Source organism: Macaca fascicularis, chromosome 4 (genome assembly GCF_037993035.2).
Source record: "Macaca fascicularis isolate 582-1 chromosome 4, T2T-MFA8v1.1".
NCBI lineage: Eukaryota > Metazoa > Chordata > Mammalia > Primates > Cercopithecidae > Macaca > Macaca fascicularis.
Genome location: NC_088378.1, coordinates 159,987,921 through 160,012,031, shown reverse-complemented (window position 1 = coordinate 160,012,031; position 24,111 = coordinate 159,987,921). Strand labels below are relative to the sequence as shown.

The 24,111-nt window shown below is 41.9% G+C and overlaps 1 protein-coding gene across 22 annotated transcripts in view; it reads left to right on the top strand.

Annotated features, from left to right (window-relative positions):
- The window catches only part of PHACTR1 (phosphatase and actin regulator 1), a 580,504-nt gene that overhangs the window by 229,886 nt on the left and 326,507 nt on the right, over window positions 1-24,111 (top strand). For 3 of the 22 annotated variants that reach the window (XM_065544418.2, XM_015449894.4, XM_074038863.1), the window contains exon 1: window positions 16,699-16,937. The exons of 13 other annotated variants lie outside the window; for them this stretch is intronic. Coding sequence is in view for 3 of the 9 variants with exons in the window: in XM_074038862.1 (XP_073894963.1) it covers window positions 17,105-17,144 (40 nt within the window). In the remaining 6 variants the exon portion in view is untranslated. Of the gene's footprint in view, window positions 1-16,698; window positions 17,145-17,369; window positions 17,431-24,111 lie in introns of those variants that run through there. 6 more of the 22 variants (XM_074038862.1, XM_074038860.1, XM_074038861.1 and 3 more) reach the window with 2 other exon arrangements.

The window sequence follows — 24,111 nt, the reverse complement described above, 5'->3', positions numbered from 1 at the left end:
AGGAAATGTACCCATAAGAAAATCTCTGCCTACATTCATTGACATTGACTTTCCAATGCCACATCCCATCTTTTGCTCACCCTTCAGGAAACAGAATATTCCAACAAACATGCAACAACAGAAAAGGAAGAAAAAAAGAGAAAAAACTGATAATCCTCAAAATGATCTGTCATTTCCCATTAAATATGTCATTATTTCCATACGATTAAGTGCCTTTTAGTGTGCCTAGCACTGTGCTACTTAAACACCACAGGGATATCAAGTAGTAGAAACACAATTCAAGCTAATACTTTTTGAGTATTTATTGCTAAGTGATATACTACACTTTTGAAATACCCTGCCCTGTTTAAAGTAACCACAACTTCATGTTGTAGTTAGAGCTAGTTCTTTCATTTACAAGTGATGAAACTAAGTCTTAAAGGTCAAACAACTAGTTTAAGGTCACACAGTGGCCAGGTGCGGTGGCTCACACCTGTAATCCTAGTCACTCGGGAGGCTGAGGCAGGAGAATCGCTTGAACTCAGGAGGCGGCGGATGCAGGGAGCCGAGATCATACCACTGCACTTCAGCCTGGGCGACAGAACGAGACTCTGTCTCAAATAAATAAATAAATAAATAAACAAATGTAAATAAGGTCACACTGATACATGACAAGCCTGGGACTGGAATTCATACAGTCCAACTCCAATGCCCGAGTGTTTGGCAACACAGTTCCACTGAAGAAAGTAGCTTACAAGCTAGTGGAGAAATGAATCATCCAAGTCAATCTTCCTGACCCAGGCTGATACAAGCACACATATCCCAAAGCTCCATAGCTCTTTCATCCAGGCATTTCAGCAGGTATAGATCTGCCCTACCAACCACATTCAATCTTTGCAGAATCCTGGTAATATTCAATAAAAAAGTATTATTCATTCCTCTATAGGTTAAACATAGAATTACCAGTAATTCCGCTCCTAGACAGATATCCTAAAGAATTAGAAACAGATGCTCAAACAAAAACTTGTACAGGAATGTTCATAGCAGCGTTACTCACAGTAGCCAAAAGGTAGAAAACCCACAAATGTTCATCAATAAACAAAGTGTGGACAAAAAATATGTGGCATATCCATATAATGAAATATTATTCAGCCATAGAAAGAAAGAAAGTACTGACATATGTACTTTATGGATGAACCTTGAAAATACTATGCCAACAGAAAGAAGCCACATATGTTGGATTCCATTTATATGAAATGTCCAGAATAGACAAATTCACAGAGACCTGAAGGTAGGTTGGTTCTACCAGGGGCTAAGGAAAATTGGAGAATTAGGTATGATTGTTTCTTGGCTACAGGGTTTCCTTTTGGGTTGATGAAAATATTATAGCACTACGTAGTGTTGATGGCTGCACAACACTGTGAATGTACTAAATGGCACTGAATTATACACCTTAAAATGGTTACAATAATGAATTTTACATATGTGTATTCTGCCACAATGGAAAGAAAAAGTTATTGGACCTGGGATAGTAGGTTCCATGTGGCATTTTTAGGGGTTCATAGATGTGTAAGACACATTCTCTATCCTCAAATAATTTAGAAATACACTGATGATGAAATTAAAATGCAAATGTCCTTCTTGCTTTTATATGAATGGGAAGGTGCTGTTGCTTTGGTGACAAATGGTATATCCAAGTAAATAATTGCTTCACTGCGGTTGAATTGACACCTGTCAACATGTTATGATTTATAAAGGTTGTAAAACATTTAGAAATTCATATGATCTGAATGGCACAGGTAAATTTATTTTATATTTGAGATAATACTTAAGAATTTATGATATTCTAAATCTGTAGGCCTTGCATGTAGTCTTGGAATTTTCTTGCTTTTGCTGGATCAATAGAAAAAATGACAGACAAAAGATGACTCTTCTGCATATTTAGGTCTCAGGTCATTTTATGGATTATTAACTTTGCCAAACTGCATGTGGGATTAATTGGAAACAATTGCAATGTTCTTACTACATTGCACCACTTCCTTTTGTTAATTAAGAGACATTACCCTCTGTTCTACTGATAACAAAAAGGATGACTCTTTTATTGCCAGACAGCAGCCATGGAAGGGAAGGCAGGAAGCACAGTGTGTCTGAGAATTAAGGCAATGATCGAGGGCATGCATCTCGGTATGGTGGCTACCGAGAGAGACGCTGAGTCCAAATCCTGGGCTCTTAAGTATGCTTAATTCTAAGCTTCTAGTTCAATCTGCCCAATTACAATTTGGCCTGCCTGTTTGCTAGTTGACAAAAGCAAGCTGCCTAAAAATGCAAAACTTACTAAGGAGAATAAAATAACAATGGGGTTGATTAAGAAAATCCCTCGCCATCCACAATTACATACCTATGTTAATCCTTTCATTTAAAAAATAAATTAGAAACAAAATTAATACATCTATAAGTGCCCTTTAATAGTAAACCCTTTAAAAAAATAAACTTCCTTATTCTGACTTTATTGAAGAGTTTGGAAGTGGGTATGTGTGTAGCTCTGTGTTGCAAAAGATCATATCTGTCCCCCTAAAACAATTGTTTGATCAGATTACTGTAATGCCTAAGCATGTTCTGAACATCCACTTTGCAAGCTAGATAACGTAGAGAAGACGGAGGAAGTTCCCGTGAATGGGGATGAAAGGAGCGGTGAAGATGTCTTCACCTTTGAAATAAGATTTTCTTTCTTTTTTTTTTTTTTTGAGACAGAGTCTTGCTGGGTTGCCCAGGCTAGAGTGCAGTGGTGGGATCTCGGCTCACTGCAAGCTCCGCCTCCCAGGTTCATGCCATTCTCCTGCCTCAGCCTCCCAAGTAGCTGGGACTACAGGGGCCCGCCACCACGCCCGGCTAATTTTTTGTATTTTCAGTAGAGACGGGGTTTCACCGTGTTAGCCAAAATGATCTTGATCTCCTGACCTCATGATCTGCCCGCCTCGGCCTCCCAAAGTGCTGGGTTTACAGGCGTGAGAGTTGAGATTTCTTTAGTCCCTCAGACATGCCATGCTGTCTCTGGTTTTAGCAGCTTCATACAAGTAGTTGCCCCTGAATACACTCTTCCCCTTTTGCCCCCCTTATTCCCATCTGACTAACTTCTACTTCTCTTTTAGGTCCCTGTATAAAACCACTTCCTCCAGGAAGCTCTCCCTAATCACTCCCCAAGATTCATTGTCTTTCTGCTATGCACTGCCACATTGTCTCTGTTTCCCCTATGATAGCTCTTACCACATTTTGTGGTCATTGCATGTTTACTTATCCACTGTTCAGTCAAAACTGTAAGTTTCATCAAAGCAGGAATTATGTTCATCTTGCTGTCAAGAGAATATTTTCTCAGTATATTCACCAGTGCCTGGCATGGTGCTAAATACATATTTTCCAAGTCAATGAATAAGGACAGATGAAATGAAATGTGAATGAATGAAGAAGATTTGAATAGATCAGGGATTCCCAAAGTACGGTCATTAAATGCTAATTCTTACGGGTTTCTAGAAAAAGAGGAATCTGGTGTTTGGGAAACACTGAGTAGCAAAGCTAACCTGATTTACTTGCTGCAGGACTTCTCAGAGCATTTTAAATGCTAAAGTTTAGTCGGGTGCAGTGGCTCATGACTGTAATCCCAGCATTTTGGGAGGCCGAGGTAGGCAGATCACCTGAGGTCACGAGTTTGAGACCAGCCAGGCCAATATGGCAAAACCCCGATTCTACCAAAAATACAAAAATTAGCCGGGTGTGGTGGTAGGTGCCTGGAGTCCCAGCTACTCAGGAGACTGAGGCAGAAGAATTGCTTGAACTCAGGAGGTGGAGGTTGCAGTGGCCAAGATCGTAACACCGCGCTCCAGCCTGGGTAACAGAGCAAGACACTGTCTCACAAATAAATAAATACATAAATAAATAAATGCTAAAGTTCATGAAACCTCCAAGGCAGGGGTGGAAGTAGATCTAGTATACTGTATTACACCAGATTACCAGATTCCTTTTCTTTAGTAGACATCTCGCAAGACCAGTATTCTGAGGAGCATATATTGGGAAATGCCACAAAGATAAAGAATAAAGAAATGCATCATCCAGTGAGAAGGTGGGTAGAGAAAGATGAAACGTGTGTAGAACACTAAGTAGACTATAATAGCAGAAAATGTGGCATCAGGGAAGGATGCAATGAAAAATGAACAGGAACGTAGTGAAGGACGTTGGGTGCCATGCTAAACAACTTGAACACTACCCTGTAAGGGAGTGATGTTAACCTTTGAGAAAGGGTGTCATGTACTAACCTGGTTTTAGGAAGCCAATTCTGGTGGCAGTGTGAAAAACAAAGCTCCCAGATATGAGCAATTTGCAAATGGGAAACCAGTTAGATTATTGCAGTAGACCTGGTAAGAGAGGGTAAGGATGCGAATTAGGAAAATTGCAAGTGGTATAAAAGAGAAGGCTCTAGAAAAATAGATTAAAAGATCAGAAGTGAGACCATCCAGGGAGGGGTAAGACCAAAAAATGGCTTGAGAGAGAACCCAGCATTTAAGAAGTAGATAAATGGAGAAAAAAACAAAGAAATAAGAAGTACAGTTCAAGCAAACAAATGAAAAAGTAGCTTAGATAGTAAGTGGTATTGCAGAAAGCAAGAACAGAACTGCAGCGTGGTATCCAATATGGTAGAGGGCTCAGAGTCTAAAAAATCATTGCACATACAATGCAATGATGGTGCTGGAATTTTTTTTTTTTTTTTTTTTTTTTTTGAGACGGAGTCTTGCTCTGTTGTTCAGGCTGGAGTGCAGTGGCAAGATCTCGGCTCACTGGAACCCTCCACCTCCCTGGTTCAAGCAATTCTCCTGCCTCAGCCTCCTGAGTAGCTGGGATTAAAGGCACCTACCACCATGCCTGGCTAATTTTTGTGTTTCTAGTAGAGATGGTGTTTCACCATGTTGGTCAGGCTGGTCTCAAACTCCTGATGTCATGATCCGCCCACCTCAGCCTCCGAAAGTGCTGGGATTACAGGTGTGAGGTACCACGCTCGGCCGACGGTGCTGGATTTTTAGTGGAGCTCCCCTAGATCGCTAATATAATTTTGTAACAGTCCAACTTCTAGACTTAAAAAAGGAATACTGGCCGGGCGCGGTGGCTCAAGCCTGTAATCCCAGCACTTTGGGAGGCCGAGACGGGCGGATCACGAGGTCAGGAGATCGAGACCATCCTGGCTAACACGGTGAAACCCCGTCTCTACTAAAAAAATACAAAAAAAAAAAAAAAAAAAAAAAACTAGCCGGGCGAGGTGGCGGGCACCTGTAGTTCCAGCTACTCGGGAGGCTGAGGCAGGACAATGGCATAAACCTGGGAGGCGGAGCTTGCAGTGAGCTGAGATCCGGCCACTACACTCCAGCCTGGGCGACAGAGCAAGACTCTGTCTCAAAAAGAAAAAAAAGAAATACCCATAAATTACTGCTTGGCAAGCTAAGTTCTTTCTGCTAGATGCTTACTATGCTTCTTTCTACTGCACTGTTGAGATACGATGGTCTGCATACCCCAGCACTTTATCTGGCTTCCCAAGTATAACCTGAAGAAACATAACTATTCTGCTTTTTTTTTTCTGTGATGACACCAGTTGCCTCGTGATTTTCACATCAGTTAATATAGAGGGAAGTGGTTTACTGCAGAGGGTTCAAAGAGAAATGAAGAAGACATGGGAAAAATATGAAAAACAATGCTCTTATTTTGAATGGATGATGAATTAATGACTTGGGAGGAAAAAACTAAATCAAAAGTAGTGAAACTTAAAAGAAATATTTAGAACATTTCTTTGAAAGCAGAAATGTGGGAGCCAGATGCTCCTGGGTTTGTATCCTGACTCTAGTGGCTATAAATTATATGACCTTTGGGGAAAGAAATGGTAGATCTTGCCAGGGGCTGTGGTAAGCAGTAAACTTCTGTGAATTCATTTAATCCTCACAATCACCCTAAGGAAAAGTGAGGCTCAGAAAGGTCTAAGCAATTTAAATATGTAGTAAGTGACAGAGTCAGATTCAAACTCAGGGTCATTTGATGACAAAGCAGTTATTTTCCACCAGTCTGAAAACTGTGAGGCAGAAATCACTTCTGTTTTCTTCATGTTTGTATATCCTACAGATCCATAGCAGGCTGTTAATAACTATTTGTTGAATGGATGAATTAATATATAAATGATTAAGTGAATGAACAACTAATCTGTAATGTTATTTCCAATAGACTTTATCTTTTTCAACCCCAATGTTCTCCTCTGTTGGCTCATTGTAGGTGCACCATGAACCTTTCCATATCCCTAAAGGAAAGGCCGAGCTGATTGGCAACAGACTTAGGAGCTGGATGGTTCTGCATCATTAGTCAAAACAGACTTCCTGTTCTAGGTTAATCTGGTCAGTAGGTGATGCTGACTGAGACAGTTGAAAACACCTAGTGTCAAGTCATGGCTGGGTGTTGGTAAGCTGTACAGAGCAGCTGAGATTATTTGGATTGTTTGAAACAATTATGATCATCACATTAACATAAAAGCTGAGAAATATAGTTGGGTTGAAGGGAAAATGTCTCAGTGGAAGGAAAGGTGATTAAAGAAAGGGGTATATCCCAGCCAGCTCTAAGGCCTTAAGAGCAAAACCCATCATGGTGACTAGGATAGGGTTGTTGGTGGTGGTCATGGTGGTGATGCTGATGATGATAATAAACTGTAAGATGTATGCCTTCTCTGTGCCAGTTATGATGCTAAGTATTTAACACAAACCACCGCATTTATCTTAACAATAATCCTATGATCTAGGCTTTATTTTTATCCCCCTTCAAGACTTGTGAATTCATCAAAGGTCACACAGTTAAAGTAATAATGGTCAAGATTTAAATTCTGACCTTGCCCGATTCCAGTGCCTAAGCTTTGAACCCCATGTTATTTTCCTCTAGGAAGAGGTAATTGAGGCCATATTTATCTTTCAATTAGGTTTTTTTAAAAATGTGTTCAACATCTATTTTTCATCCACATGCCCTTACTCAAAGCTGCTCTCACATTCTGAAATATTTGAATATTTGACAATTTAGTAATATATTAAATTTTACTTCCAGGCAATTTATAGCTGTTTTTCTTTGTTTGCGTGGAAAGTCATAAAAGCATTTCAAAATAAATTTTTATAACAGACATGCTTGAAGGTCAGATGCAAGGAATCCTTGTGACAGTGGGGTACAAAGAAATAGAAAAATGGGGCTGGGCATGGTGGCTCACGCCTGTAATCCCAGCACTTTGGGAGGCTGAGGCAGGCAGATCACCTGAGGTCCGGAGTGCCAGGCCAGTCTGACCAACATGGAGAAACCCCATAGCTACTAAAAATACAAAATTAGCCCGGCATGGTGGCGCCTACCTGTAATCCTAGCTACTTGGGAGACTGAGGCAGGAGAATCACTTGAACCCAGGAGGTGGAGATTGCAGTGACCTGGATCATGCTATTGCACTCCAACCTGGGCAACAAAAGCGAAACTTCATCAAAAAAAAAAAAAAAAAGAAAGAAAGAAAGAAAGAAAAGAAAAATGGTCCACATTCTCCAGGAATTTTCACCACAGTGGACATACAACCTATGTCAATGAAACACCTAGGAAAGTCCAGTAAACAGTAACTCAAGGACAACATCTTCCAGCACAGACACCACTCTCTTAGCGTAAGTGCTCATTGGGAAGGAAGAATAAGTAAATGATCCAAGTCCATTGTGGTTGTTTGGGAGCTTCCTGGAAGAGGTGAGTCTGTGGAGGCAAATGTGGTATAGACATGCTTTGGCCAAAAAGGCATGGGAGTCGGAGAGGATATTCTAACAAGGAAGGGGGTCTGAATATAGTGCTATGGTGGTTTTATTTAAAATAAATTTAAAGAATATATAAACTCTGATATAAAACACTTTGAAAAAGTGTTTAGTATTAATGTCCTTTTAAACCAAAAATGGTTTGGTAACTTTAAGATTTAGTATAAACGTAAACAGCTTCTGTGGTTTGAAAAAAAAAAATCACGAATCAATCTGGATCAATGGTGGGATTTTCTCATACCACTACACACACAAGTACACAGTGCTCTGAGGAAGAGAAGGATTAGATTACTACTTGAAAATGGAGTTGCCCATCCCCACGGCTGATAGAATGTCTAAGAGGCCAAGCCTTATATACACCCCTGCTGTCTCGCACCTAATGCTCCAATCCTGGGCTGCTTATGATTTTTATTAAATAGCTACTGGAGTGTCCCAAGTCTCTTTCACTGCATAACAAATCACCCCAACACTTAGCTGTTTAAAACAATAATCATTTTGATAATCTCTCATGTTTCTGTGAACCAGGATTTGGGAGGACTCACCTGAATAGTTTTTGTTTCAGTCTCTCATGAGGTTGCAGTTCAGGCAGCAACTGTTGAAGGGTGGGGCTGGAGCATCTGGGAACTCTCTGGTCTCTCCACGCAGGCTAAGTTGGGCTTCCTTATAGCATGGCGGCCTCAAAGCAGTTAACTGCTTACGTGTCATCTGAAGGCTTCAATAGCAAGGATCCCAACTAATTTGAGAGAAGCTACATTGCCTTTTATGATGGCATCTCTGCAGTCCCACAGAATTACTTCTACCATACGGTGTGTAAGCAAGTTCCAAGCCTACTCAGATTCAGAGAGAGGAATTAGATTCCACCATTTGATGGGGGAGTGGTAGGATTCTAGAAGAGAAGGTGGGATAGGAGACATGATTGTGTTCATCTTTGGAAAATACAGTCTGCAACTTGGAGGTTTTCCAGGAGAAGGGAGGAGGAGAGGCACACACATGTGGTACTCACTATTTGCGAGAGAGCTCATTTAATTTCCCAAAGAACTCTACAAAAGGGGCATTGTTGTCTTTCTCCCTTTTATACATGAGAAAAAGGAGACTAAGAAACCAGCCTGGCTAGGATCATTCAGCACCTGCTCTGCCCTAGGTACCTGACAGGTGCTTTACAAACATCACCTTAGAACTTCCCCCCAGTTTACGAAACAGAGGCTAACTCACCTGCCCCCCGTGAGCAAGTGGCAGAACTAGAATTCCATCCCGGGCCTCTTCCTACTGCAGTTTCTACCTTATAACACCTCATTCATTTGCACCATTACATGGGCCACTGAGTGCTTGTATCTTCCCTGGGTCTTCGTCCTATTTGGGCACAAGTCATGACAAAAATTCCACATGGTGCTTTGGAGAGAATTAGAGGGACCAACAAAAGGGCCTGATCCTGCAGGAGACTGCCTTTTTCTGTTGCTCTCCCAAAGTAAAGCTGTCACGTAGGTTTTGTGCTGAGCTGGCCAAAAAGCAATTTGAAAAATGGCTTCCGAGATGGGCAGTGGCATTGACTTGGCAGGGAGGAAGGTAATAACTGCTCTGTTTAGATTATGCCGGAGGCCTCCCATCTCGTTCCTGTCAGGCCCTGCCTTCATTCTGGGAAGCTCTGTGTGAAACTGTCCCCTTTGCTCAGAACAAGAATCCTTTGACCTCATACCTTTCTTGTTTATGGTATTGCAGACCTTCCAAGGGAGAGCAGAAACAGGCTAGTCTAAGTTTAGCAACCTGGTGAGCTTAATATGGCCTTGGCAAAAAGATCTCCATACAAGACCCTTAGTTAGTTGGCCAGAAATAGCAAGGAGACAAAATAAACTCATTTTTAAGATAATAAAAGAAAAGGAGGCAGTTAAAGAAAAAGAGAGAGAGGTAAAGGAAAATAAAGAAGGGGGAGAAAGAGGTAGAATGAAGAAAGAGGGAAAGAAGGAAGACAGGTTGTGAAAGTCAATAAATTCGCCATCTTAATATGTGCCAACAGCAAGTGGGATAGAGAGAAGGTGGGGTGAGATAGGAGGAGTTCACACCCTAATTCCATCTCCAACACTTTATTATGATCATGAAATATCTCCTAATATTTGATGTTGAGAATAAACAATTTCCATTCATTGACACTCATATTAGCCACTCACTCTGCCAAGCCCTTTATTTATAGAATGATCTCGTGCAGTGCCCAGAGTAATCTGCAATATCCTCATCCCCTTTTTATAGATGAGGAAACTGAGGCTCTCAGAGGGTAAAGGACTTTGCCCAGCAGAGACAGCTCTGCTCTGTGCACTGTGTTGTAAAGCCAGGCAGTGGTGGCCAAAGGCTGACCCTTAGAGCACACAGAGCAAAAAGCCTCTTCCTGGATCAAGTTCCTGAGGGAATTAGGCTTTTACAGAACTCAGCTTCTCTTCTAGCCCTGAGCCTGGCCTCCTAGCACCATGCCCTGTGCAAGTCTGAGGCTATCCCAGGCTCCAGAGCCTCCAGAAACCCCATTGGTAATAGTTTTCTGTTGACATCAAGGCTATGATACTGTTTAAGTAGGTGAAAATACGTATTTATTATGAGAAGCATCAAGTGTATTTTATCTTCATTTTATTTCAACAAGAGTTTGTTAAACCTTTAGTACCTGCACTGCTGTTTATGTAGTGGCATTGCGGAAACAAAGTGCAGAAAGCAATGAATACTCTTGAGTAACTGACAACCCAGTAAAAAACAACTGGTGCATTGCACTCGAGCCAGTGAGCGCAGCCCTGGGCACCCGTGAGCAAGACGTTCTCTGGTCCCTTCGTGTTTTAAAAAACAGGCTTTAGAGCAGTTTTAGGTTCACAGCAAAGTTGAGAGGAAGGAACAGAGATTTCTCATGTACCTCCTACCCTACAAGTGCACAGCCTCCCTATCGATAGTCCCCAGCAGAGTGGTTCCTTTGTGACACTTGATGAACCTACGTCATCATCTCTGAGTCCACAGCCTGCATTAGGGTTCACTCTTGGTGCTCTTGGTGCTGAACATTCTGTGGGTTTGGATAGATGTTTAATGACATGTTCTAACCACTATAGTATCATCTGAGCAAAGTAATTTCCCTGCCCAAAAAATCCTCTGTGCTCCACTCATTCATCACTCCCTCCCCCAACCCTGATCTTTTCATTGTCTCCGTAGTGTTTACCTTTTCCAGAATATGATGTAGTCAGACTCAAACAGTGTGTGGCCTTTCCAGACTGGCTTTTTTCCATGGAGGCATTTAGATTTCCTCCATGTCTTTTCATGGCTTGAGAGCTCATTTGCTTTTAATGCTAAATAATACTCTATTGTCCGGATGAACCAGTTTATTTATCCATACGCCTTCTGAAGGACATCTTGATTGCTTCCAACTTTTGGCAATTATGCATAAAGCTGCTATCCATATGCAGACTTTTGTGTGGATATGAAGTTTTCAACTCCTTTGTGTAGATACCAAGAAACAGGATGTCTGGATCATATGATAAGAACATGTTTAGTTTTGTAAGAAATTTCCAAATTGTCTTCCAAAGTGTCTGTACCATTTTGAGTCCCCACCAGCAATAAATGAGAGTTCCTTCCTATCCTTGCCAGCATTGGATGGTTGGTCTGTTCGTTTTTTAAAGCACCAATAAACCGAATTATGGTAGAAACTACTAGAGAGCCAAAAATAGTGCCAAAAATGACTCTGAGAAAAAGGCTGAATGTCAAGTCCTGTGACATCCACAGAGCAGCGCCCCTTGTGCCCTTACTCAAAGCTACAATATTCTTGCCAGGTGGGGTGGCTCATGCCTGTAATCCCAGCACTTTGGGAGGCTGAGGCACGTGGATCACCTGAGGTCAGGAGTCCGAGATTACCCTGGCCAATGTGGTGAAACCTCGTCTCTACTAAAAACATAAAAATTAGCGGGGTGTGGTGGCTGGCACCTGTAATCCCAGCTACTTGAGAGGCTGAGGCAGGAGAATCTCTTGAACCCAGGAGGTGAAGGTTGCAGTGAGCCGAGATCGTGGCATTGCACTCCAGCCTGGGCAACAGAGCAAGATTCCATCTCAAAAACAAATAAATAAATAAATAAATAAATAAATAAAGTACAATATTCTCATTCTACACAAAATGCTAGTAAGCTAGTTTTCTATTTTCCCATCCCACTAAAATTTGGAGGCTTTAAAGAGTCAGAGACACTAAAAATATAAAACAAAAACACATGCCTTAGCCTGTTTACAAATAAGTTAACAAATATGTAACCCTGTGCACTTTGGAGACATAACTACACATCAACTTGTCTAAACTGGTGTTGATAACAATAACCTCAAAACACTGGCTGAAAGAATGAAACTATATTTGAGATGCCACAGCTATTAGAAATTGGGGATATTATAAGTCCCTGCCTTATAGATTTTTTGTTAGAATTAAATGAAATCTGTGTAAAATGCTTAGCACAATGTTTGATACCTAGTAAGTGCTGATAATATTGGCTGCTGTGTAATGACGAGAATGATGATGGTGATAACCATGATACACCAAGGGATTAGAGAATCAGAAGGAAGAGTAGGAGAGAATTGGAATTCCTCAGACATTCATTGAAATAGTCTTATGTCCCAAGGTGAGTTCACAGGTAAATGACACACAATTCGTCTTCTTGGAAAGGTCCTTGTATAGCATATTATATGATTATAGTTGAATGTGATAAATGTTATAACACAATGACTTATAAAAGTGGCGTGATGGCATAGGTGAAGAAGCTGTTAATTTTGACCACAAGATTAGGAAAAACTACAGGAGATAGCTGAGCTAGGCTTGAAAGATTTTGCTATTTGGTAAGGGGTAGGCATTTCAAGGAAGAACATTCCGGGCAAATGAAACAGACTTTCAACAAAGGCAGGGAGATTGAGAAGTCATGCCACAGTTAAGCATGCAGACTAGGGTAAATTCAAAGAATGTGCAGCAAAGAGATGAGCTGGAAATGCTCCCAGGGCCGGTTTATGATTGCCTAGCATATCACTGCAAGGAGTGTGGATTTCATTTGAAAGGCGGTAGGTTGCCATTAAAAGTTTTAAGCTGAGTAGCTATAGGATTAAATGTCTGCTTGGACACATGCTCACGCTGAAGGCAGGGTAGAAAATGAACTCAAGTGGTCAGAAAGTGAAGTCAGGAGGGCCAGGCAGGGGTGCTCGTGATAGTTTGGGTACTGGCTGAGGCCCTGCCACTTGAGAAAAGGTGACAGGTAGACTTGATAAGATTGAGGGGTCTGGCTGGGCGCAGTGGCTCATGCCTGTAATCCCGGCTCACACAGCGAAACTCCGTCTCTACTAAAAATACAAAAAATTAGCCGGGCGTGGTGGCAGGCGCCTGCAGTCCCAGCTACTCAGGAGGCTGAGGCAGGAGAATGGCGTGAACCTGGGAGGTGGAGCTTGCAGTGAGCCAAGATCATGCCACTGCACTCCAGCCTGGGCGACAGAGTGAGACTCTGTCTCAAAAAAAAAAAAAAGAAAAAGATTGAGAGGTCTATTAGGAGGGCTAGGGGAAATGGGGAGAGAGAGAGGATGTGTAGAAAGTAGAGTCAAGTCAAGATAAGACTTTGGGGGCCTGAGCTTGGGCAACTGGGGCAACACAAGGAAAGAACTTTTTACAAACCCAAGATTGATGTTTTAATCTTCATGATCCTCTAGCGGCAAGAAAGAAGTTGAATCTTTAATACTATTTCAATTCCAGGCTTATTTGATGTTTTCTTGTTCCACTCAAGAGATTACCACTTGAATTATGCCATAGGGCTAGAATCAAATTAATGCAGTTTATTTTTCTAAAATATGCAAGTAGGGATAGACAAATTTGCTCCCCCAAAATAAATTCTAACCTCAAAATGGCCAAATATAATCCAGGGCTTGGCCATCTAATGTGATAACCACTAACCACATGTGGCTACTGGGTATTTGAAATGTGGCTAGACTTATTTGAGATGTGATGAGGGTATAAAACACTTACCAATATTCAGATATTCAGTATGAAAATAATACATAATATTTCATTAATTTTTATATTGATTACATGTTGAAATAATGTTTTGGGTATATGGGATTAAATAAGCTATATTACAAAAACAACTTCCCTTAAAAAATTTTAATGTGACTACTAGAAAATTTAAAATCACAGCTATGGCTCACATTATATTTCCCTTTTTTTTTTTTTTTTTGAGAGAGAGAGAGATGGTGTCTTGCTCTGTTGCCCAGGCTGGAGTGCAGTAGTACAGTCGTGGTTCACTGTAGCTTTTTCCTCCTGGGCTCAAGGGATCCTCCCATCTCAACCTCCCCAGTAGCTGGAATTACACGTGCACCCAACCAGCTAATTTCTTAATTAAAAAAAATTTTTTTGTAGCAATGGGGCCTTGCTATGTTGCCCAGACTGGTCTCAAACTCCTATTCTCACCTGGCCTCCCAAAGCGCTGGGATTACAGGATTGAGCCACCGTGCCCGGCCCCACATTATATTTCTATTGAACGTGCTGGTCTAAGAAATTTGAGTTTTGCAGTGCCAGTATTTAATGATCATGTACAGGCCAAGGGTATGTTTTTTATTACTGCCTCCTCTTCCTGTTACTGAGGAATGTCTCACTGCCTGATGTTTTCTAACACCTTCCTATGTGTCTTTATTCTTATTAAGAAAGTAGTTACCATAGCAACTGCCACAATACCTTGTATTTACTACACCTGGAGGGAGAGACATAAACAGACATCAATCTGTCATTCAGGTTTTCAGGTTTACATATTTATATTTTTCTCATGTTTATCTGGGTTTTCCTCTGCAAAGCGGAACACCAAGAGCAGAAGACCCGTCTTCTAACTCCCATCTATGACACTGGCGTCTCTGGGTCTCCATAAGGATCTAGAACTAGATGCACCATATGACCCAGCCATCCCATTACTGGGTATATACCCAGAGGATTATAAATCATGCTGCTATAAAGACACATGCACACGTATGTTCATTGCGGTACTATTCACAATAGCAAAGACTTGGGATCAATCCAAATGTCCATCAGTGACAGACTGGATTAAGAAAATGTGGCACATATACACCATGGAATACTATGCAGCCATAAAAAAGGATGAGTCTGTGTCCTTTGTAGGGACATGGATGCAGCTGGAAACCATCATTCTCAGCAAACTATCACAAGAACAGAAAACCAAACACCGCATGTTCTCACTCATAGGTGGGAACTGAACAATGAGATCACTTGGACTCGGGAAGGGGAACATCACACACCAGGGCCTATTATGGGGAAGGGGGAGCGGGGAGGGATTGCACTGGGAGTTATACCTGATGTAAATGACGAGTTGATGGGTGCTGACGAGTTGATGGGTGCAGCACACCAACATGGCACAAGTATACATATGTAACAAACCTGCACGTAGTGCACATTTACCCTAGAACTTAAAGTATAATAATAAAAATAAATAAATAAAAAGAACAGTCATTACCCCATGCTGACCTCAGGGGGCTATGTGGATAGATACAATAGTTACAAAGAATTTTGAATGTGATTCTTAGGGTACAGTATCTAATGTCACATATTTTAACATGAAAATAGTATCTGACATTACTTACAATAATGGAGGAAGGCAGGAGGGAGAAAGTAGTTTCCTCCAGTGATTATGGGTTGGGAAGATCCAGGGGAGAGAAAAGCAGTGAGACTAGAAAAACCCATAGAAGGCTGACCAACATTAGCATTTGTTCTCATCAACATAAATAGTTCTTTTCCTGTATTCAGCAACAAGGCTCCACTGGCTGGGAGAAGATTGGGAGTCCAGAGCTACGCAGATAGTTCATCTTGGCTTTGACATGGAAAAAGCAAACGGGTTGGAGTGTTTTTTACATCATACTGTATGATACTTTAGGTGTTACCCTCATTGATTGCCATTTAAGTTCCATTCATGGGACGATTATGTTTGAACATGCTTGCTCCTTAGTGGGTAACATCTGGACGGAGATAACAGATGCTAAGACAGGGACTGGGGGGACATTGAGGAATTATTACTACTACCTTCACCTAGGACAGGCGTGGCTTCAAAATGTCTATATAGAGTGGCCTTAGGGGTTACAATATGGTTGAAAGTGGAGGCTGGGGGCTTGCCCTTTCAGAGGTGTTTGCCTAGCAAAGCAAGATGTTGTCCCTTGGGCATTATGCTTATTTGTGGTGGCTGGAGTGGGTTTATGAAGATCAAGGTCAGGGCAGGGATTTTGGCTCAAGACCCCTCAATCCAAGCCACCCCTTTGGCATTTCATGGAAATGTGGCAAAAGTAATAAGAGATTCTCGGTTTTAGGTTTTATTTGCACATGTTTTATAAATTTACCTGAAGCTGTTCAACTGACGATGCGTTTGATCGTTTGAAAATCCATTCAGCAATTTATCCCATCTACCGAGAACCATCCTAAAATTAAATCAAGAAAGATGCTACCGTCCCATCTTGAGAAATTCCCACTCACTCCTCATGGGCATTTGGGAGGTCCTCTACTCAAGAATTGAACTGAAGGCAAATAAAGTGCATTGCAAAAATGCAGTCCTTCCAGGGAAGGTTCAAGGAAAGTTAATTGTCATTGGTTCACGTTTTGAGGTCTCCCTCCCTCTTCCCTTCCTAGGGGATGGGGTGGGGTGGATGATGCCAGGGGGTGGGGGAAAGGGGAGGCAAGTGTGGTTTTCCGATCAGAGATCAAATAGCAGTTAGAATTATATAATGGAACTGCCCTGAGTCAGGTGACGGGATCACTGAGTAATTCCCTGCAGAAGGAGACAAACTGCATGTTAAAAAGCTCAACAAATACTCTTTAAAAAAAAAAAAAAAGCCCAGGCCGTGAGTTCCAGACTTCCAAGCTGCAGTTTCCTCTGAATCCTCTCCAGGCTGAAACAGCTGTACAGGCTTGCTGAGTCAGAAGACTCCCAGAGATTGGGGATGGCCGAGGCAGGTCCGGGGTCTGGTGTGGATCCCCGGGTTACTTTCTGTTTCATTTGGAAATGTTCCCTGTTTCTGAAACCGGTTGCCTCCGATGTCAAGTAAAACACAGGACTCCTTGGAGACGCCAGCTGGGCTTTTAAGGACTGGGGCTCTGTGAAGGTAAGAGGCAGTCTGTGCCCCACCGGCTGGAGGCTGCCACTTTAGAGAGGTCTGAGTACCCGCAGGTCACACCCAGGAGGGGTTGGTGTGCCTGCCAACTGTTCTGGGCTCTGAATGAGGTTGGAGAGACCATCGTGGAGGCGGTTTCAGGTTAGAAAAGGGATAAAATGGACCCTTCCTGCCAGATGGGTGGCCACCTAGTCCACGGTGAGTTGAATCCATCCCCCGACTTTGGTTGACACCCTCCCCTTCTCCATTCCATCCCACGTGGGAGCTGGTCAGCGGCCAGGGAACTGGCACAGCCGGGAAGGAAGGCGAAGGGGCTGCCTGGCACCGAGAGGCTGCATGGGCGTGTGTAGCATGTGTATTTTCAGAGCCCGACACTTGAGGAGACTGTTGCTCAATTTAAGAAAGCATAGCTATTGGAAAGCCAGGAAACAGACCCAGAGAGGCAGATGCATGTGGGAGCAAAGAGCTTTGGGCAGCCTTTAAGGTAGGCATTGGCATCGGAAATCATGTTATTGCCTTTTGTTTATTTGTTAGGTGGATTTTGTATTGGTTTTATGCTTTGTTCGGTTTAGAGAATTTTCCTTTGATGGAGCTGCCAATATGAATAGATTTGGTTTTGAAATCCTCAGACCGGGTTCATAGGATATCCTGGAGCCCACGGTGTTAGTGTAGACGCCTCAAAGTTAGAGGAGATGGATACAAAACTGGTGATGGTTTTTAAAGGAGATTCACTTGCAAATCCCACTGCAATGGAGCCTTGCTGGGAGTCCTGGTGCCTGCTGAGGCAGGCAGCTCTTAGGAACCTCAGGAAGTTTCTGACTTAAAGAGACACGAAAGGAAAAAATCCAATCCGCAGCTGTTATTTTGGGGAAAGTGGGTTCTGGGAGAATTTGTGGCTGAAGAAAAAGGAAAGAGGACTTGGAAAACAAACGGAAACGTAAGGGATCGGCTTGGTGGGATTCCAGCTCGGGGCAGTGGCATTTTGAGGCTTGCTGCATGGAGATAAAAATCAATATGGGAACCGATAACAGCTCACTCAGCATGAATAAGAAATGCTACATGGATTCTTTCAACACTGACTTCTAAAGAGCCTGAGAAATAGGCAAGGTGTTAGTTTGGAAGAGTTTATTTCTAATTGTTATTTATTTTTTATTGTTTGCCCCCATGAGCTGCTCTAAGCAAAATATGGTGATGTTAGAACCAAAAGGAAAGTGTCCTTAGAATAGTATCTATAAAGAGGAGGTATTCAAGTTTTCACTGCCTTTCTCCTTCTTTTTCTGCCTTTCTCTCAGTTTGGGCAAATTAGATGATTTGAATGTATCCAATAGAAACAACTCTTTAAAGAGGAGCCGGGCACGGTGGCTTACGCCTGTAATCCCAGCACTGTGGCAGGCCGAGGCGGATGGATTACTTGAGGTCAGGAGTTCGAGACCAGCCTAGCCAACATGGTGAAACCCTGTATCTACTAAAAATACAAAACTTAGCTGGGCGTGGTGGTGCACCCCTGTAGTCCCAGCTACTGGGGAGGCTGTGGCACGAGAACAGCTTGAACCCAGGAGGTAGAGGTTGCAGTGAGCCCAGATTTCACCACTTCACCTTATCTAGGTGATGGAGTGAGACTATATCTCAAAAAAAGAAAAAAGAAAAAAGAAAAGAAAATGGAAACAACTCTTTAAAGTGGTATAATTTATCTTTTAAGAGGATATTTGAATATTGGAATTTAAAAATGATCTTAAATCTGTGGTTCTTAAATCTTCAAAACCATGGACCACATTTGGGAAGCAAAAAGACTGTGGATCATGAATTTCTAGTCTTTTCTCTACTGTGGCCCTATCACTCCCACCTCTTCTGATGCTCAACAAACAAAACTAAACAACAAAGCTAAAAAAGCATAACAAAGTTTTTCACTAAAGCACATACTTGAAATGGAGATGCTGTAATATTATAAATATTCGTAATGTAAAAGAACAGCTCATAGAGCCCCTTTTTAAGGCCATGGCAGTCTCTCGAGAAAACATTGCTTAAATAATTAATATCAGCAGAGTGAGTTTTATCTGGATTTCCATCTGTTGAAACTTGCTGGAAACCTACCTTTCTACACTTCAATAATATTATGAGGACTGAGATTCACGAGGATGACCTCCAGGTACTACAAAGCTCATTGGTGCCTCCCAAATCACAGAAGATAACATGATGCTCAAAAGAGTCTTGGTTTTGAGTGCATTGCCTTCCACTCTAATTCTCTAAAATTTGCTCATCTGCATAGATCGTGGTGCCCACATTTTCTATGTCAAGGACCAGGACTTGTGACCTTACAGAGGACTTTTATGTTACTTTCAGCATAAGAGATGGTCTGAGAAATGCAGTTTGGATGCCAGGTTTTTTTCATTTCTGGGATAGTCCAACATGTTATGGGACAACTGGTGAAATAGGACAGATTTTGAAAATTCAGTCTTTATGGAAATCAAGGTGCTTTGCTTAAAAGCTTAATGTTTTTAGTTAGGTTGACTGAGGTTTCCATTCCAATTATGCTACCTTTTCAGTGAGTGACATTGAGCAAGTTTGTTGACCTTTCTAAGGCTCAGTTTCCTCATCCATAAAATTGGAGAGTAACAGTGCTTTACCTCATAGGCTGTATGGGAAGTAAATTATATAGAACATCCCATAGTGCTGTGCCTGGCACACTTAGTGCCTGAAAAAGTACCTGCTACTATTTTTGTTATCATTTATGGTATCTAGTGACCACAAAGTACTTGAAAAACCAGATCACTTTTTCCCTTGAATGTGCCAGTGAGTAAAGAATATGTGTGAAACTTTAGCTCACATTTGGGCTCCTACAAATATTTTGGAATTAATTCAATAACACTTGTATTTCTCCATATGAGAAGGCATGATTGTCTGCGTGTTTTGGACAGAAAGGGCAATTGAACTGGTTTAAGCCACAGAGGAGGGCATCAGTGGCAGCACCAGATAAACAACATTTGTCGCCAGACTCCCTGCACTCTACCACTGGGTCACAGTGACGCCACACCAGGGAGGGTCCAACAAGGACAAAGTAGCCCTTGTCTCTGGACAGCCCCAAACACCTTCTAATGGATGTAGTAGGTTTGATTTTTCCTGCTTCACCCATGCTATAAGTTGTGATTCTGCCCTTTTCTCATCCTGAATCTGATGGACTCAGGGCTCATGTAGGCTTGTTGTTGTTGTTGTTGTTGTTGTTGTTATTGTTTTTTGAGACGGAGTCTCCCTTTGTTGCCCAGGCTGGAGAGCAGTGGCGCAATCTCGGCTCATTGCAAGCTCCGCCTCCCGGGTTCACACCATTTTCCTAACTCAGCCTCCCAAGTAGCTGGGACTACAGGAGCTTGCCACCACGCCCAGCTAATTTTTTGTATTTTTAGTAGAGATGGGGTTTCACCATGTTAGCCAGGATGGTCTCGATCTCCTGACCTCGTGATCCACCTGCCTCAGCCTCCCAAAGTGCTGGGATTACAGGCATGAGCCACCGCGCCCGGCCTCCTGTAGGCTTTTACCCCACTTGGAAAATTACTGCAGATGGGCTATAGTGATCCATGACTCTACACTTCCAAGCCTCCACTAGGGACAACACAGAATCTACTACCCTTAAATGGCCCCTCAATGACTGTGTTTTTATTTTCTTTTTGCAGTCTCCTAACATGGGGATTTAATGCCTCCCATAAAGCAAGCTCCTGATCACATACTGTAAAGTCCAAAGACAGTAGCCTAATTACTCTAAAGGGTAAAGATGCCAAAGGCCCTTAAGTTTTTGGCATTCCATGAGTATTTCAGCTTCCTACAAAGTTCAGGATCCACAGTTGCTGGGAAAAGGTTTCATAAAAGGTTCTCTAGGTGTAGCTTGAGCTTCTCTAGGAAACTAACTGGATAAAAAAACCTCTCCTGGAACTTGTCCTAAACAAGGAAGAGTGAAAAACAGTGTAGGGTGTCTTCTTCTAAGAAATCCATCACAACGATAACACAAACGTCTAAAATTAAGAGAAATAGAAAAAAATAATCCAACGGAATACAGAAAGATGAGACACAAGTTTCAGAAACAATTGGGATGGAAAAACACCCAAACTTGGGTGTATTCTAATGTTAGGGGAAAGAAGAAGGAGTGGAATGTTGGAGAAGCAGCAGAGAAAGTGGTATTGAAAGACTTGGTATAAATTCATACGCCCTGGGTAAATCATGCCAGAGTCAGTTTCTTCACTTATAAAATAGTAAAAATAATTCCTACCCTACTGTCAGGGTATTGAAGAGGAACAAATGATATCCTGTGCCCAAACTGAAATGAAGACAAGAACCTAAAGTACAGACTTGTGTTAATAACTATTTGGGATTAAAGAAACTGACCTCCCAAAAAAGGAATATGTATGTTACTGAAAACCAGGATTTTCTTATAGATAGTAATGAAGAAAATCACCTTGGATAGTCCATACTTAATGTATTCATTGGCTAAGGCTGCCATAACAAAATACTACTGGGTCGCTGAAACAATAGTAATTTGTTTTCTCACAGTTTTGGAGACTGGGAGGTCCAAGACTGAGGTACTGGTAAGGTTGATTTTTCCTGAGGTCTTGCTCCTTGGCTTGTAGATGGCCTCATTCTCACCTTGTCCTCCCACACAGTTGCCCCTTGGTCTGTGGCTGTCTGTGCCCTAATCTTCTTCTCTTTTTTTGTTGTTTTTGTTTTTGGTTTTGAGTCAGGATCTGTCTCTGTCACCCGGGCTTGGGTGCAGAGGTGTGATCTCAGCTCTCTGCAGCCTTGATCTCCTGGGCTCAAGTGAACCTCCCGCCTAAGCCTTCTGTGTAGCTGGGACTACAGGGGTGTGACACCACCCAAGCTAATTTCTTTATTTTTTAATGTTTTGTAGGGACAGAGCCTTGCTATGTTGTCCAGGCTGGTCTCGAACTCCTGGGCTCAAGAGATCTCCCTCCTTGGCCTCCCAAAATGCTGGGATAAGCCACCGTGCCTGGCCCTAATCTCTTCTATAAAGACACCAGTCGTCTTGGATTTGCCCCCACCCTTATGACCCCATTTAACATTAATCATCTCTTTCAAGGCCCTTTCTCCAAATATAGTCACATTCTCAGGTCACATACTAGGGGTCAGAGCCTCAACATATGAATTTGGGAGGGAGCACAATTTGACTCCAAACAGCTATCAAGTTAATTAAGAAAACTCATTAAAAGATGCATTCTTCTTGTTTTAGGAATTGATCAGATCCATTAGGGAACATGGTACCACCTTAGAAGAAAATGGTATTGCCAAACTGCTATGAGGAGACTCCGGGAAAGGCAGCCTGGTAGAACTGGGCCAAGCTTCCAGAGGAGCTTCACTCCCTAGAGTATATTAATCACAAGGGAAAGGGAGGACCTTGTTTTATTGACTTCCACCTGGGCATTCTGTCAAAGCACTGGTAGATTGTACCTAACAAGTTTTGCAGCTCTTTGGTGACAGCTGTTCTTGGAGAATGGATTTAACATAGTTTTGAATTAGATGTTCCTTTGGGGTCAAAAGGATTATGGCATGTCTCTGGATAATTTCCCACTTCCTTTCACTGTTTCATCACTTAAAAAAAGATTGATCCTATCATCCAGGTTCTTGCCATGTTCTGCAGAATCATTCATGGCCTTCTGCGTTTCTGGTCAGTCCGCAGCTCTCCCTGTCTCCATTCAGCATGAACAGTGATATTCAAGGACATGGTTACTTGAAATACACACACCTCAGCACATGCGTGCGCGCGCGCACACACACACACACATTGATTTATATATTTTTGAAACAGAATTGGTCAGTACAAAGGAAGATGATTTGCAAGTGATATTTACAAGTCACTTCCTTTCTAAGTGTTGGATCTCAGAATTCAGAGAAAGAGACAGGAAGTGCAGCTCATAGCTGAAGTATTCTCACAAATATGGGAAGTGCAGGGGAACTGACGCCTCTTCCAAATTAACAGACATGAAAAGGCATCGACGAGAAAGTAATAACAAGAGTGGAGCAGGTGATTTGCAGGCACCCACAGATGAGGGTGAGCCTGCTCACTGCTTCCTCTTCCCCTCCACAGCTGCACCGTTACCGAGATCATTTGCACACTTTGGTAAGGCATAGACCAGTTCCCTGGTAGCAGCCTGGATCCTCCATTCAAACAGGAAAATGCAACATAAAGGAGGAAATCATCCAGGCAAGACATTACTTTGATTTTCTTTAAAAAAAAAAAAAAAAAAAAAACTGATGATGGTGAAAAACTATATCAGGAGGAACAAAGGAGCACACATTTAGTAACTTGTAAAACACCCTGCTATGTCTTTCTTCATTAAAAATACAGTCTGCTTCCAGTGCCCAAGAAGGAAGTATTCGTTCCCTGGGCGTTATGATCCCACCTCCCGATTCTCACAAACAGGAACACACTCAGTCGTGAGTAGACAGACTTACCCTATACCAGGCTCAGTTCAGAGGCAGAGAAGCAACAGGTTAGTGTACAAAATTAGTTTGCCCAAGCTTCAAGCTATTTAGATGCAGTGATCTCACCAAGTGTGAAGTGCTCTTGTTGTTATTAGAATGAGGCTGTTGAAAGACCCTGTGATGTAATTCGGAGTATGTTGGCACCTGTATTATTTAGCTCTGATTTCAAGGTTCATGACTTGCCCGAAAAAGGGCCTGGAGGCTGAAAATGTTTAGGACAAACGTTCAGGAATGAGTCACCAGACTTTAAGAAAACTAGTTAGTATTGGCTCCCTTTGGCTTTCATATAAATTAGGAACTCTCTTTTTAATTTAAAGTTGGTTTGTTCATATGTAGAATTTCTCAAGTAAAAAAAGAAGTGTTTTTATAAATATCATGTCTTTTTCAGTAAAGCAAAACCAACTACCTTGTGAGTATTTTTGTTATTGTATTTAATCAGTAAGCATTTATTATCTACTGTACTAAAGACATGGTATTGTGCAAAGAGTTCCACAGTATATGAGAAAAGGAATCAGATCTACTCATACCTATTCAGGGAAATAAAACATGTACATAAAAGTTTTAACAAAATGTGGAAAATGACAGCTTCCATGAGAACAGAAAAAAAAAAGATTATTGAGGATGATAAAAGGGAGATATTAATTCTGGCTAGAAATGGTTTTAGAGATGTTTTTAACCTAAG